The 16,745-nt window shown below is 43.6% G+C and overlaps 2 protein-coding genes across 12 annotated transcripts in view; one reads left to right on the forward strand and one right to left on the reverse strand.

Annotated features, from left to right (window-relative positions):
* Nucleotides 1–16,745, forward strand: part of tns1a (tensin 1a) — an 85,963-nt gene that overhangs the window by 62,893 nt on the left and 6,325 nt on the right. For 8 of the 11 annotated variants that reach the window (XR_008826741.1, XM_056370116.1, XM_056370107.1 and 5 more), the window contains 6 exons: nucleotides 8,776–10,437; nucleotides 11,785–11,948; nucleotides 12,240–12,381; nucleotides 15,528–15,602; nucleotides 16,186–16,212; nucleotides 16,532–16,613. Coding sequence is in view for 10 of the 11 variants with exons in the window: in XM_056370116.1 (XP_056226091.1) it covers nucleotides 8,776–10,437; nucleotides 11,785–11,948; nucleotides 12,240–12,381; nucleotides 15,528–15,602; nucleotides 16,186–16,212; nucleotides 16,532–16,613 (2,152 nt within the window). In the remaining variant the exon portion in view is untranslated. The remainder of the gene's footprint in view (nucleotides 1–8,775; nucleotides 10,438–11,784; nucleotides 11,949–12,239; nucleotides 12,382–15,527; nucleotides 15,603–16,185; nucleotides 16,213–16,531; nucleotides 16,614–16,745) is intronic. The other 3 variants (XM_056370112.1, XM_056370114.1, XM_056370111.1) reach the window with 3 other exon arrangements.
* On the reverse strand, nucleotides 12,388–15,503 carry LOC130165141 (uncharacterized). The gene has a single exon (XM_056370118.1). The coding sequence runs from the start codon at nucleotides 13,806–13,808 to the stop codon at nucleotides 12,840–12,842; it is 969 nt and encodes a 322-aa protein (XP_056226093.1). The 5' UTR covers nucleotides 13,809–15,503; the 3' UTR covers nucleotides 12,388–12,839.

Below are 16,745 nucleotides of genomic sequence, written 5' to 3' on the forward strand. Positions count from 1 at the left end.
GAATACAAATCCTAATGCTTTAGATTGTTAGAGTGCAGTGGGAAAAAGTTTTTTCTCTGAAAGTTAAACACGTCAAAGTTCCCAAAGAGCCAGAGATGACAGACCAACATCTAGGTTGACAGCAGGTACATTTATGACAGCTACTGATCCTCGTGAGTGAAAGACAGATGGATGGACAGATGCACAGAAAACCAACCCACTGGTCAATAGACAGTGAGACCTGCAGAGGCAGACACGCAGAAATGACATCTGAGGCAATGTCTCAACACACTGGCAGTTTAATTTTATTCTTGTTCATATGCATGGATGCTAACCTGACTTCTCTGGTTTTGAACTGATGTCACAGAAATATTTTTGGGCTGAAGAGGCTTTAAGTACATATTTTGTTGAATGCATCAATGCATATTCCCTCAGCAGTAATGACTTGAGTTTGTTGTTTTTGGTGTGACCCAGCCAAAAATCCCCCACTAACTCAACCCAAATAAAAATCCCAATTCGTAGCTTGAGCTAACATTTCCTCTTCTGCAAAAAGTAAAGAGATGACGTGAATCTGATATGGAGAGTAGCCTGTTGTCAGTCAGATATACAGACAGACATAGAGACAGTCAGACAGGTAGCTTTTTATGACAGTCACTCAGTTGGCAGACGGGCAGCTGGATGACATCACCCTCAAAGTAATCTTGGAGACAGACACTGATACAGTCACGTTACCTCAAACTGTGACAGCTGGACACTGAGTGATAGATGGACTGAGAGGCAGACATGGCAAATATAAAACCGCGACAGTTTTCCTTGTGCCAATCACTGATACAGCATCCATGACACCTTTTTCACTGATCGACTGTCACATCATCCCTTATGAGGCTGTCTCTGTTTCTCTCATGCTCTGCTGCAAGAATATGACCAATCTCAGTGGCCTATTTGCAGCCGTATTTCTTTATAATACATGTAAAATAGTTCTTTATGTTTTTTTTTCTGATGTTTATAAGTATGTAGTATGTATTTGCACTGGAAGTAAGTGAAGTTACCACGGAAATGTTTCCCATTTTAAGACCAAACACTGGATTAAATGGCATAATGAGGATATTTCTGCAGGTCTCCTTGTGTCTCTCTCACACACACACACACACACACGCACACGTACACACACGAACACACAGGTCTTTAAGACAAGCCAGTTGTCAGTCAAACCCAGTCACCCACTGTTGGCATGCAGACTGGCCGTCGTCACGGTGATATGAAAGCTGTGAAAGTGAATGTCACATCCTGCTGTGAGATACCCGATGGCTCGCTGACATCACCACGTGTGTGTGTGTGTGTGTATGTGTGTTTAGATGTTTGTGCTTTACATGCCAGCCACCAACTCAGTTAAAATGTTAATACCATGTGTTGAAAGTTATAGTACATATTGATATTTCACAGAACTACTAGCAGTTGGCATTGCTAAACTTTACGTTTCACATTATTTAAGTTTGTCTTAAATGAGCTTTGGAGAAAAAAATGGCTCTTTTCATCTTTGTCATCCCGGTCCTCTTTCAAGCAGGGCGCTACACTTTTCCCAACCTCCCAGTTTTACTGTTCTCACACATACACACCCAGTTTCCTTCTGACCTATAAACCTCCAAAGAGACCTTTCTAACAGAGGTCACCTTCCCACTCTAAATAGATGCGTGTGTCTGGATGCATGCAAGTTCATATATGCATTTATAAACCTACATGAAATCATACACCATATCTAATAAAACCATCATTGCAGACATCTTTCCTGAGAGACCCACTTCGGGACCCTTTAATCAACCGTGTAACTGTTAGGTGTGTTTCTATATTTATATGTGTCTGCACTTTGTAAAAAATGGGTTTGGTCTGTTTTATAAGGTCATCGTGTCCCGTACAAGGGTGTCAAGCCCATCTATAACTTTCCACTATGCCTGGAAACTTCTGGAGTGGGCGATAAGAGAATCTGAAGGAAAAATCTGCCCAAAAACAAATAAAAAATGTATTGGTGGTATGTCAGTTTCTTTAGGATTAATATAGTAAATAATGCTACCTAATCCCTGCATATCTTCAAAATGGTGTCATCCATAAATTTAATTTACAATATTTTACTGATGAAAAATAATAATAAGGAAAGTGAAGAAGTGGTCATAGAACAGAGCCCTGAGGAACTCCTTTATGGATCCTGGTGAAATTTGTTCCTAATCTGGAAAGATTGGTGTTATGTATTTAAATCAACTGATTATAATATGTGAAGGAGGCAAAAATGATCACCAGTGTTAAATTAACTTCAATCAATTAATTTAATTGGTTTACCATGGGCCAGCATAGGATCCTGGTGGTTTTTCAGATGGTTTTAATTTACATTTTAATCCAGCATTCATGTTTTACCCATATGGGGGTGATTATTCTAGTCCTGCTTCTGACCTCCCACATTCATCCTTAAAACCAAGAACCAAGTAAGTTATTTCTGAGCTAAAAGTCAAAAATTCAGCAATAGTACCAAGCACTCATATCCAATCATATACCAGCCATCTTGCTGTTGACAAATGGGCTTCCTGAGTCACCCTGTGTTTGTTAATCTCACATGTACTAACTACAGTATGTATATAATCCACATCCCAGCCGGTCCATTTGATACAGCAATAAAAGTGGTTGTAGCACATTGTCTATTTATAATAAACCATTGGCCACAGGTGTTTAAATGGCTTTTTAATGGCCTCCAAGGCTGTGATGTGGCAATGAGACACTCAAGCAAACACTTAAGAGAATACAGCCGAGAAGCATGTGCTGCGTGTGTGTGTGTGTGTGTGTGTGTGTGTGTGTGTGTGTGTGTGTGTGTGTGTGTGTGTGTGTGTGTGTGTGTGTGTGTGTGTGTGTGTGTGTGTGTGTAGTGATGTATGAGCAATGCCTGTGGCACTTTCACAAGAGACGAAAGCACCTGTCACATGACACAATACAGAGAATGGACAGGTGTGGGTTTGTGTGTGTGAGTGAGAACGAGAAAGAGAGAGAGAGAGGCCGACATTAAACCTAAATTGATGAGAAGGCCTATTTAGGTACTAAATATGTTTTTGCATTTTGTTTAAACTGTAGGATTAAAGTAGGTTTTTTCTTCATACTTATTGTACAAAGACTTCTGGAACCTGATATGGATTTTATTGAATATGTTAATGAGTAGCGGTAAACGTGGCTTTGTCCTTTGAAGCAGGGAGAATGGCGTGTTTCACTGGTTTACCACAGTAGGAAACAAGTTGTTAGCTATTTGTGGTAGCCGGGCCTCAGTGACTCAACTGATCTAATTTGAGGTCTGTTGCAGCTACAGTATTTATTGACAGCAGAAGAAAACTATTTGTTCTGTTCAGATGGTGAGCGGCTTGTTTGTGCCATATGGTGACTATTGCTGTTCACATCTGAAGCTCCTTGACACTGATGCTACTGTGCAGTAGGTGACATGCAGAGACATTTTTTGTGTGTCATCATAGCTGGATGATATCTCCATCGCTCTGTTTAAATGCAAAATCCAACATAGGATATATCTTATCTCATTCGTCACCCGTATAACCTTTATAAACATAGAAAAATGTAACTGGTAATTCAACTTTCCACTTTGGCTATGAGATGCATTGGGTTACAGTTTGGTGAATTACTTGGCTCCTCACGTTAAACACCAGTCAAAAGGACAAATATCAGACTGCTGATCTTTTTCTGAAAGCCATAACTTGTTGGGCTGATTTCCTCCTTCCCGGCAGTAATTACACCATTATACCATTATATCATTATACCCTAACGGCCTTGTAATATTACACTATTGCTGAGGCTGGTTTGATGATGATTGTTGCTGAAGGAAGCTCTGACGTCCAGGACTTGACAGCCAAACAACAACCTTTGTAATGCATGAAACTAGCAAACTGAATTTACCTTATAAAATGTAGGTCCACTAAGTAAGTTTAAGCTCGTTTGAGATTCTGTGTCTTGCTCAAGGGCATATCAGCAGGTCAGACGGTTGCAAACAAGCTGCTCATCTCAAGGTCAGCTGGGTTGAACAGAGAGTTGTTTCAACACCGGTCGCCTCCGTACACGCACAAAATACTGCATGTGTGTATATGTAGTTGCAGTGATGCGTACAAGCCCGTGTTTGTTTCCCAGCGAACGCACATGCCAAGTGTGTGGCAAATGTAAAGGTTGTGACCTGGTGGCGCTCGTTCAGTGAGTTCCTGTCATGCCCAGCGTTGTTTGTCACTTCCGTTCTTTTCAACCCCCCCCCCCCCCCCCACCCCCCCCCCGTTGGTGAGTGAGAGAAAATAGCAAGGAAAGTGTTTAAGGAGACTCACTCCGGAAACATTCATACTCCACCTGTGAGTCAGTCAATCCTCTGACTTTTGTGTCTGATTTTACCCCATTGGTATACATTTAACAGAGCCATGACAAGAATTTTGGGATGTTTGAACAAAAAGAAAAGTTTTTCACATCTTTATTAGATGGATTTTTTGAGCTTTGGTTAATTTGCAAATCACTTTTTTCGAAAATATACAAACATTTTTTTTTTTTTTTTTTCAAATATCTTTTTATTGAGGACAAGGTATAAGAAGACAGTTGTACAAAAAGGTAATATTTTTTCTTTTTCACAGAACACATATACAAATACGTCCACCCCACCCACCCCCCCACCCTACAACATCGAGTGCATCCTAATCTAAGGAAATGAGTAAAGAAATAGATGAATAAAAGTTATGAAATTGATATATATAAGGGTATCAGTCAACAGGTATGAGTAATTAAGCAGAGAAAGAAAAAAAAAAAAGAAAAAAGTGGCGGTAGCTAATTTGAAAGTAAAGCTTAAGAATAAGTGAGGAGGCTGCGTTTGCTGTGCGACACCATGCATCATCCCTCAGGACCTTGTGAACATGGATTCACGAGTTGTCAGGAAGGGTTTTAAGTTTGTTAATGAAAGACATTATTGGACTCCAGGTGGAGTAGAAGAGGTCTTTCGACCCTCTCAGTGTGTGTTTGATCTTTTCAAGACTTAAATGAAGCATAACGTCACTCATCCATAAGGAGGCGCTGGGTGGTCTGGAGGATTTCCAGTGCAATAAGATCCTCCTACGGGCAAGTAGAGTTGCAAATGCTATACGTCCTTATGCTTATTGATAGTCTGCTGTTCGGCTGGCACTATACCGAAGATGGCAGAGTAGGCGTTAGGTTACAGATTTAGGGATAATGCCTGTGAAAGAGTTCTGAAGATTGCTGACCAGTAGTCTGAGAGGGAAGAACATGACCAGAACATGTGTGTTAGTGTTGCCGAGGCAGCATGGCATCTGCTGCAATTCTCATCCATCTCGGGATGAAATCTGGCCAGCCTAGATTTGGAGAGGTGGGTGCGGTGCAAGACTTTAAACTGAATTACCCCTAGCCTAGCACATGAAGTAGTTCCATTGACTCTCTTCAGAGCCTCAGCCCAGGATTCCTCAGGTATTACATCCCCAAGCTCCTCCTCCCATTTCCCTTTAATCTTATTGAGAGAGGTGTCTCCTAGAGATGATATGTTGGAGTAGATTCTTGAAATGAAGCCTTTTAGGTTGGAGGGAATTTGGAGGATGTCGTCCATAGCAGTAGGTTGGGGTGCGCTCGGGAAGTTTGACAAACATTTTTGAATGGACCTGGATGATTTGAATTTGAAAGAGCAGCTAAAGTTGGTATTTGTGGGTCTGTGGTGGTTCAGTGGAAACCTTTTACGCAGCATCCCCAGTAACAAGCACCAAATTGAGACACTAAATCAAAAATAAATCAAAATGTTTCCTGGGAATATGTTTATAATTATGATACCGCAGCAACATTTTGAGCGCTATTACCCAAAAGTTGTTGCTCTGTACATTTTCAGTTTGTCTGTACTTTTCTTTCCTCAATGAGCTGTGACATGTCAAATGGCACTGTCTGCTCTCCTGATTTAACCTCAGGATAGAGTTAACCAGCAGCTGGAAAAAGTGTCACCCTGGCAGACTTCAGTGGTTTTTGCCACAGAGCACTGAAAGATCATCCTTTATGTACTAGAACAAGGGAATTCCCTATGGCTAAAGGTCAGAGAGTAAAAGAGAGAGGGAGAGAGCTCAGTTGGTGGAAAATGTCAACCACTGTTCACTGAAAAGTTTAGAAATACTGTCGATTATCCAAATTTAAGGCCTTAAAAATTAATAAAATACAGTTATTAAGGATTTATGTCCTGCAGTGGAAGCTTTCTTTGCAAAAAAGGGTTGAACTTTGCTTTGTAAGACCTGCAGATACTCAGGTTGAGGGTAAGGGGGGGGGTAACCCTGAGTGAGGGGATCCCCCCTAATGATGTCACCAGACAGGGGTACTGCAGTGCCAGGCAGACAGATGGCGTGGGAGCTGTAGTTTATTTGAAATGACATTTCTTCCCAGGCAAGCAGGGTGGGGGTGGAGGTGATGGCAGCGGGGGAGTCCCTCCCTCGCTGCCGGGAACAGTCCAGAGATCGTCCCAGAGTGCCAGCTCACCCCTCTCGGCAGCTTCAGTGGTACAGCCCCGCCTCGCTCCAGTAGAACACATGTTGGATGATAGGAGGACATGAATCAGAGAGGAAAGAGAGAGAGTGAGGGAAGAAGCCCAGAGGCAGAAAGCTCAGTCACACAGAGGCAGCTGAAGGACTATTGATGTATAGAATGAAATGTGGACAGCATGTGGCTTTTTAATCTCAATATAACTGACTAAAGAAGAGGAAATATTTCATCTTTTGGGATTTTTTGAGAAGAAAAACTAAAAGAAAAATTGGTCGCGCTACAGGTAAGGAAGATGCTTTCACTGAGTTTGTGATACCATGAGGTAGAGATGTGTATTTTTTTTTTTTTTTGTGAAGCACTTATTTTTGAAAAGTGCTACATAAAGTTTATTATTATATATATCAATTCTGATTTGAAGAATTTTCTAAACAGAACGTATTTAATATTCCAATATAAGAAAATTAATATTCAGTATCTAGAAAATATTGAACCAACAATGTAACTTTTACGTGAATTATGAATTAGGTGTAACGGATTGGACTGAACTCCACATGAAATGTAATACTAAACCTTGCATTGTACTCCCATGATGTTAATCCCAGTGTCATCATTAAAAACAACCACAGGAGTCAACAGTGTTTACAGCTTCCTCGCCTGCCCGCTCGCTCTTGCTGCTGCTGTGGTCGTGAGTTGTTGTTGACATGGGTTTTGAAATAGCTGCGGCCCGAGTGATCCACCATCTGTCCCCAGGGGTTGCTCAATTTGGAACACCCCACACACGAGCCAGCCGTGTATATATGTCGTGTATATCGCTTTGCAAAAAAAAAAAAAAAGCCAGTGTTGGTGTATTACTTTCTTCCTGTAAGCATAAGTGTGACCACAGAATGAGCATGGTGCACGTGTGATTGTTGTGTTTCATGGAGCCAGTGTCATGTTTTACAGTTTGAAAAGTTGCCCTGCCCTGTAATTGTAGTGCACATTTGATCTTAACTGTGTGAATTACACTACTGCACACACCCACGATTATGTGTTCACGTGCCGTAAATGAGTTGTAGTATGTTTTCTTTCCCTCTTTTTTAAAAATATAAATATATTTTATTCACATTCAAATGAAAAAAAATGATATATTAGGGCTCACTGTATGATTTGAATGGAGGAGTCAGTTGCTAGAATAGATCTTGCCCTCAAATCAAATGTGATGACATGAGCTGGGCTATGTGTGTCCAAGAAATTTCAAATGAGTTCTACAGGTACTATAAACAGATGGAGACACACACACACACACACACAACACACACACACACACACACACACACACCCCACCCCACCCCCATGCTTAATGTTTTTAATTGCTGTCATCTGGAAAGTAACTTGATTTCAGTATGAGGCTCTTTCACAGGCATAACTACACAACAGTCAGGGTTAATGTGGAAGCCTAAAGACTGTTTTGAAAGTTTTCCCAGCTAAAGTTACTCTCCATTCCTTCATCTGAGGTGTAGCCAGGCCAAAGGAATTTGGTTTAGTTGTTCCGTTCCTGCCCTGCCCAGTTTGCTACAAGCTACGTGCAGCAGAACATAGATAACACAAATATGCTGTACTTATTTTTATATGCATACAGTGTCTGTAAAACATTCCTGTGAAGAAATATTGTGGATACTGTCATTTGCAGTGTTGTACAACATGTATGCAATCACTATGCAAATCATGATTCAGCAGCCAGATATTCAACTTGACTTCTTCAAGTCTCCCAGTCCAGCTCAGGGCTTTCAACCTGGCACTGCTGCTCTTCTCTTTGGCTCACACAGACCAGCTGTTTCCATGTGTTGGACAGGATACGCCCTGGTTCACGTCAGACCATGTGGGCCTGCACTGACGCAACGTGACAGGGGCTTTGGTCCTGCAAATTGGCTATTAATAGAGCTGGAGGTGCTGTGTTGCTGGCGGCTGGGCTGCACGCTGAACCTCAGGTCAAATAAAAGGGTGCAGAGGGGGGTCACTGTGCCTGTGGTGTGAGTGATCCCGTCCTGTGCAAAAATGACTTGATGATTGGAGCCAATGAAACGTAATGAAACCATGTGCATGAGGACCAGATGATTTAAATCACCTCAAGGAGGATTCGTACTTGTCTGAATCATCTACAGAAAGAAACAGACAAATGTGTGTCTCATTGTGTTCTGTGTTTTGATTCTGTGTGTGTTTGGAACTGCATGAAAACATGGATGTAGTTTAATAATTTCCGTATATGTCTCTTTATGTGTCTTTCAGATGTTGTTCATACCCAAGGTCCACTTGACGGAAGCCTTTATGCCCGGGTCCGCAAGAAAGACTCCCTGGAGGGAGTTGTCACCATCAACGGCCTCCCAGTCCATGAAAACCCCTTGACCAGTGCCAAGAACTCGTTGCAGAACGCCAACCATCCCCTCCAAACCGCTGACCAGACACTTCCTGTGGCAGGCCACGCCTCCCTCCCTGCTGTCGACCACACCCTCTCCGTGAGCAGCGACTCAGGCAACTCTACCGCATCCATCAAGACCGATCGCACCGATGAGCACAGCCAGTCCGTGCAGAACGCCGTGAACCACAACAACCCGACCGTGACCAACCCCCCACTCAGCCCACAGGAGAAGAGAGAGCTCGATCAGCTTCTGAGCGGCCTTGAGGCGCCAACTCATCAACGGCAAGCCTACCTGTCCACATCCACCAGTCCAGGAGGAGGAGTTCGACACCTGGTCCCGGCACAGGTGCACGTCAACGGGGGCCACACCAGGCTGGTGGGTGCCCCTTCGACTGAGGAGCGGGAGACAGATATTCTCGACGACGAGCTGCCCAATAGCCAAGAGGGCAACAGTGTGGACAGTTTGGGCACAATTTCTTCCCTAGACGGCCAGGCGACACCAGCTGACCTCTACTACCCGTCACAGACGCCTGTCAGTGGGCAGAACGACGGGCCGTACCTTGAGAGAGGCGTTCTTGGAGAAAAGTTGACAGAAATGCCTGTGCATGGAGTTCGAACTCCCACGGCGATGCAGGAGAGGTCTGTGGACTCTGCATCACCACAAGGGGGATACAACAACTACCAGAACGGAGGGGGGATGTGGGGGAATCCGCCACCCAGCAGCCCTGAAACCAATCCTAAACTGATGCCCAGGGCCCCGGAGAGGAGCACCAGTAGCCGAGAGGCCGTTCAAAGAGGTCTCAACACTTGGCACCAGTATAGCCTCCCAGATGATCCGTTCGGCCCTCCTCTCCAGTCAACACATAGCTTGCCCCACTTCCCCACCCCAGCCTCGCAGCGAGACATTGAGCAGTCCATCGAGGCACTCAACATGCTCATGCTCGACCTGGACCCAATCAACTCCCACATGTCCAAGTCCCACAGTGCGCCCCCTGGGGACAACAACCTGAATTCATCACAGGCGCCCTTCTCCCAGACCCTTGCCAGACCCTCGTACCAAGCGGACTCTGCCATCCACGGCTACAACAACTCCGGGTCGGTCAACAATTCCTTTCACCGATCGGCTGGGAGAGTGTCAACATTGCCCAACCAGAGCCCAGTTATGGAGTCTCCAGTCTATTCTCCCCAGAGGCCCAACGCCAGCTACCAACACCAAAACACCACCCCAACACACACCCCTGAGCCCTACCTCCACCCACGCCAACCAGCCCACCATTACCCCACTGATCCTTCTTCTAATCTGAACCAGCAGGCACCGCTGAAGCCTGTGAACTCATACCCAAGCGGCGGGGTTTCCCACTCCTCAGACCTGCAGGGTTCGTCTCCTTACCCAGGCTACAGTGCTTCCTCTTCCCCTCTACCCGCTCTCACCCCCCAGCCCAAGGATACCTCCTCTTCCTCCTTGGCCCGGGAACAAGATGCAGAGGAGGAGACACTAAACTTGGAAGGCCTGGTGGCTCACCGCATCGCTGGTAAGACTTTGAGATATTGTTTTTATTGTTTATAATGTGCCTCATTTCCACAATCAGCCATTAGATATTTACTTAATTAGGGAGAAATCATCCAAGTTATGTTATTTGAAGAATTTCATTTAAAGAGTTTTATTTTTTGTAAATAGGCTAAAATGACTTCCACGATCCTGAAAATTATACATAGGCAACATGTGTGAATCCAAAACGACAAGGCTCACTGGAATGAGCACAGACCTAATTTAGAGCTTGAGGCAATAATGTTACAACTTCAGCAGGAAGCATCTTTAGTCCTCTTCACCAAACAGCACGTGAGCAGAGCAGGTTTCGGCAGTTCCTGTTACTGATTCATCATGGGGTGCCACTCCACAGGAGTGACCTGTGCCCATAAAATTAGCTCTGCAGCATGAAATACGCCAGTGCTGGTGAGAGGGGGAGATAGGATAAGAGTAAGAATAGCCAGGCGTTCGGAGGCTCCTGCTTCCATGCATTGTCTGCATTCATGTTTCCATTCATGTGAAACCATGTGGAAGCTCCCAGGCGCCTCCCAGTGGAGCAAAGTTGTAAATTCCTCATTTTTAGGTTTGTTAGAGATGGACCTGATGATGCAGAGTCTGATGCAGATGTTGCTGTCTGCTTTTGTTATATTGCTGTTCACATTCTGTAATCATGAACCTTGTATCACTTAATTGGATTATGAAAAAGATATCATCTCATTTGATAAACATCTTTTAATTTTCTCTTCACTTCATTAGATTCATTTCTGTTTTGATTTTTCTTCTCCTTTTCTGTACAATCCATCTTTTCCGCTCTATGGACAACCCTTCCCACCATTTGCTTCCTCCTCTGCACCTCTCTCCTCTCACCTCCCTCCTCCACCTCCTGCCTCCCACCCACCACCCTGACCTCCCTCCCCGGGAACAGAGTACAACGCTCGTATTCGGGGCATCAGTGCAAGCATTACACCGCAACAATCTGACCGCCATCGCTCCTATTCCTTCTCTGGTTTGTCCACTTTCCCTCGCTTTTAATTTCTGACATTTTTAGTTCCTGCATTTGTTGAATCCTTCTCTGCTTCCCAGCCATTTTTCAAAACTTTTTAAGATCTTTTATGATTATTTTCTTCATCGGTTCCTGTTTCTGCTCTATTTGTCCCTTTACACTGCTTTTTCTATTCCCTCTACATCACATATTTACACTTTAAACCTCTTCTCCACTTTTGATGGCGTACTTCCGGAAAAATATTGCTGAATGTTAATAAAGTGTTACACAAGAAGTATAAAAAGCAGTTTGGAAAACATACTTCATGAGTTGACAGTTCCGCACAGTGAATATTTTGGGGTGTTGCAGGAGTTCGCTCCAGAGGGATGACCCCAGAAGTAACGCAAGAGACGGGCCGGCGTCGGACCACCAGCGAGGGACAGTACCAGAGCGGCCATGACAATCCGCCGACAAGTCATTCACCAGACTTTGCCAACAACCTGGCCCTTAACCCAGGAGGAAGACCCAGAGAGGTGCAGTATTCAGCCTAATGGTCCAACCATGTGCACATCGTGGGAACCGTGCACTGCCTGCAGACGCTGTTTAACCTTTTACACTGTCATCTCATTCAGCTCGAGGCAAAATGCACAACAGTTGAAAATAACTAAGAGAGTGTTGTACTTCAGTCTGTGTCTGATTGTGCTTAGAGAAGCCTTCTTTGCTAATAGAGATTCATTTTCACATAAGAATATTTCCCTCTTCAGGTTTTTGTTGTTGTTGGTGCTGATATATTAGATTAACTAAAATGTTCTCTGTCTTTCAAGGGTCCCATGCACAGCTACCGGGAGGCGTTTGAGGACGACAAGGCGGACGGTTTCAACAGTCCAACTTTTGGAGGCGGTGGTGAGAATTCTCCACAGACCCCCAGCTTCCCCGTGTCGCCACAGACTCCTTACTTCAACATGTGTAGGTCCACTCTGCCTGCAGACAGGGGGCGCTGTCTAAATCCTCTGAGCACTGACTCTTACCTCTCTGTTGTCTGTCTGTAATTGTTAAAAAAAATGACTTAATGAGTGAAAAGACAGATGAGAAAAGCCAGGAAAGAATTACATAATGACATCAAGAAAACAAATGTTTATTTATTTTATTCAAATTTTTTATTTATCTTTATTCTATATATATTCACCAGTTTAGTTCTACAAAACAAAACACAAAAGAAAAGAAAAAGAGGATAAAATACAGCAAATAAATAAATAAAAGGGGTGTATTATACAAATACATGGATTCACACCAAAAAATAAAAGGATCAAAGTGCTAAAGATTAAGCAAAACCCGTCCCTGTAGCAGCAAACTACTTCACAAAACCTGTCCAAAGTTTAACTATAACAAATCAACCTATAAACCGACCATTTCAAAACGTAAACTCAGTAGCAAATAAAATGGAGTCTCTCCTCGCAGTCATGAGCCTCCCATACACTTTGTTTCACACCTGTAGCTGCTTGACTGACTCCAGGAATATTCAGCTCAGTATTTGCTGTAGTATTCATGACAGACCCTGTGTGATGAGTGTGAACCGCTCCTGTTCCCTCTGTGGCATTAGTGACCAGAGGAGAGTCCGCACTGTTACTCTGTTTCCCTCCCATCACGTGTAAGGCAGCACACCGCAGGTTGGCTTTCGGACATGCAGACTTGTTCCCCTGACCCCAGGCCTCGTAATCCAGCGGCCGTCTGTCCACCCACAGCCAGTGTCCAGAGAACAAATGCAGACCGATCCAGACGCGTTCCGTGGTGACATTTTTTCCTAACTCTTTCTGGATCAGCAGCATCTCTGTCTCTGACCCCACGCTGGCCAGGTCGCGGTGATACTTCTTGCAGTAATCCAAAGCTTCCTTCCACATCTTCCTCTCCCTCACCACAACCACCCTGTAGCAGAAGAAGTGGTCTTCAAAGTCTGCTTCTGCATCGTACATCCTGTTGTAATGAATCATAACGTAGTCTTCATGCTGTCGGTTGTCGGGCTCACCCAGTGCCCAGAAAAATGTGGACACCTCGCCGCCGCCTGACCACATCCATTTCAAAGTGTCTGTGGAATCTCTTTCCATTCCGATCCAGAAGTAGTCCTCGCTCTCACCGACAAGCCTCTCAAGTTGGTAGATGTCGTGTTTATTGCTGACAGGAGCCAGGTCTGTATAGAACATCTGACAGTACTTCTGAGCTTCATGCCAGGTCTTTTTTTGCTCGATGTAGACGTACTTGCCAAAGGCTAAGCTCAGCAGGAGCAAGACGCAGGCGAAGCTCTGATCCATCACTGTCTTGTGAGTCCTGCAGGAAACTGAGGATGCAAATGGATTTTTTTTTTTTAAGTACATGCTGCAGGATGAGGGTATTTGCATAAGGTGGACCTTCTCCTCCACTGAACCATTCTGTCTGCAGGGGTGAAATGAAAACAACAGCTGATCACTGCTACAGTAGTTTAATGAACATTTTCAGCTTGTGAGCCAAGCTGCAGTGATTAGCTGATTAATCAATTGTTTTTGAGGTGAAAGCCTTAGCCAATGGTTTTGTTTCAGCAAGTAAAGAGGAGTTTTGATAGTCCCAGTGTTGTAAAAGTTTTGGAAACCCACATTTAAATCACACTGCACCTTTCACAGCACTCAAAAAACACATTTTGAATTTGCTTCAGGCAAAACCTAAATATTGCATGACTTGGCAGCAAACAATAGCACAGAGCAGGTGTGTGCAAATCATGGTTTTGAATGGCAAGAGGAAATCATTTGTCAACGTGTCATGTTTTTCTTTGGGAAGCAAATTTAGGAAATACAAATGTAAAGAGAAGTGGATGAAAAGGGAAATTATGTTCACACACTTTAGCATTCTTTCATTCTTTTCTCGTTTCCCTCTTTCTTTCTTTTACTGGCAATATTTAAAGGAAGATGAGCACTTATTGAAAAGTGAAAGGAGGCCACACACACACACACCCACACACACATCTAATAAAATGTATTACTAATTCAACCAAACCCCTTGAGACATTAGATTTGGAGACACCCCACTCAGTCACAGCACCGACGACCATCCTGTTCAGCGGGTCTGTGAACCGGACACCTTTGTGAACCAGCTCTGCCCTCCTCCCCCAACCCCCCCACCTGCAGTCGGTCCTGAACACACAGCTGTTGCAGTAACAATCTGCTCTGTCGCACACAAAACGTCATATTTACCATCCTCACCCTCGCCACGCCACCATCCGTGAGACTCCCCGTCATGCTGTAGAGTTGGATTAATGAAACTGAAGAGTTCATTTCACCTCAGCTGTTTAGCTGCAGAATAAAACTACTTTGGTGTGTTTCGATCCGTCCGGCCTTTCAGTTCAGAAATAACTCTTCAGTTTTCTGACAACTTTCGTGTGTCTCTTCCACCACGCATAAAAACATTAATATGTCAACCTTCGTCAACCTTCAACCTTTATCCAGTGTCGCAAACTCTTCCAGTCTCAATCTGTGCGAAACCCAGTCATTGTTTGAGTGACAGCATGCTATAAATCCTCCCACATTTTCATGACTATGTACAGTACTTGTGTTGTGGTGGGGTGCTCATTGACTCATTTTCAGCCGCATCTTTTCGGACAAATTCCATTTTAATTATGGAAGTGAATTCCTCTATTATAAATGAGGATACTGATACTGTACCTGAAGCTAATGCAGCAAATAATACATTATCCTGAAGTCTATATATACAAGAATAAACCGCACAGTACAGTTTCCTGTGACTTTGTTGCACTTTAACTATTTCAATTTGTACAACTAATGAGGGAATATTTGATGAAAAGCTCTGTAATGTTAATTAGGCTTATTCAATCATTCTACTTGTACATCTTCGAGTGCAAGGATCAGCTGAACATCTAAAAAAGACAAACACTTCAGTGCTTGAAATAAAAATACCTTAACCAAGTCCACTTCAAACATGTAGATCCAGCATCATGTTGTGGAGAACTGTGTCTTTTCATACCCTTGCATGGCTTTTTATACTCTACCCATCTCACTGTCATCATGTTATGCAGTTACATATGTCATGTCATGTGTTTCACTCCTTTTTGCTTGTGTGTCTGTCTGTAGCTCGCTCTCCTCCAGGTCTGGCCAAGACTCCTTTGTCAACGCTGGGACTGAAGCCACATCAACACGGTGGATCAGGTCAGTTGACACGCATCAGACATGGTATTCAGATCTTAACTGATACTAAGTCTCGGTAAAGAATTGAAACATTAGATTTCACAAGTAAATGTCCTGTTTGTTTTCCATTGGGTGATCCAGTTATTATCCATAAGATTTTAAAGGTGTAATATAGACATATGCTTCAACTTGTTCTTGCTTATTCTTGATTTACACCAAATTACACCAAATTATGAACTTCATAACATCATAATGATCCAAATTAGATCATTTTAACAACGTCAAGGAAAACAAACGGAATAGTCGATATACAGAAGCTTTGACTTCAGCTGCTGCCAGTGCATTGCAGCATCACTGCATTATGTCATGCTGTAGCTCTGTAGCTGAGTGAGCAGAAAGTGGCTCCAACTATGAGTCTCTGCTGCCCCCTGGTGCTCACATCTGTTCTTACTCCTGGAAACACTCCCACTGAATGCTAATAGCTAACACACACCCTTCAGTTCTTGCTTTCCACTCAAGTTTGTCTTCCTTGTCTCCTTCCTCTTCCACACATCTTCTCCTCTTCTTCCTCCTCCCCTCGCTTTCTATCTCTTCTCGCTGTTAGACTCTGATTCTAATGATGGAGAGCAAGGTAAGGGCATTTCTGTGGAAATATACCATAAGCGCCTCTGCACCCGACGCCAGCACAGCCTCCTGACCGCTACACTTTTTCTTTTTTTAATATTTGTGTGTTTCACTGCAACCAAATGTTTTCCTTTTCAGTTGTGCATCCCAGATTTCGACCGAATGTTTTGTTCTATTACGACTGACTTTTGACTGAACCATTTTCTATTTCTGTCACACCAACTCCAACGCCTGATAACTGCATCCCGTTAGGTTCTGTCAGGTTGTGTGAAACGCTAAGTAGAGACTGACAGTGTTTGTGTGTTCTGATGCTTTGTGATCCTCAGATAATCGCAGTTTTGGGGACTCCAGAGCACAAGCGTTCAACGCTCCTCTCTCCTCCAGCAGTCCAATTCACAGCACTGATGGGTGAGAGCATTTGTCCTTTTCTCTTAGTTTTATTGTTGAAGATCAGCTGCAAATCAATGGGGAGCACATGTTATAAAAAAGTCACTGAGCTGGTTCAAAGATGGGAAAGTAATAAAACTGCATCCACTTTTG

The sequence above is a fragment of the Seriola aureovittata genome, chromosome 24 (assembly GCF_021018895.1).
Source record: "Seriola aureovittata isolate HTS-2021-v1 ecotype China chromosome 24, ASM2101889v1, whole genome shotgun sequence".
Taxonomy (NCBI): Eukaryota; Metazoa; Chordata; class Actinopteri; order Carangiformes; family Carangidae; genus Seriola; species Seriola aureovittata.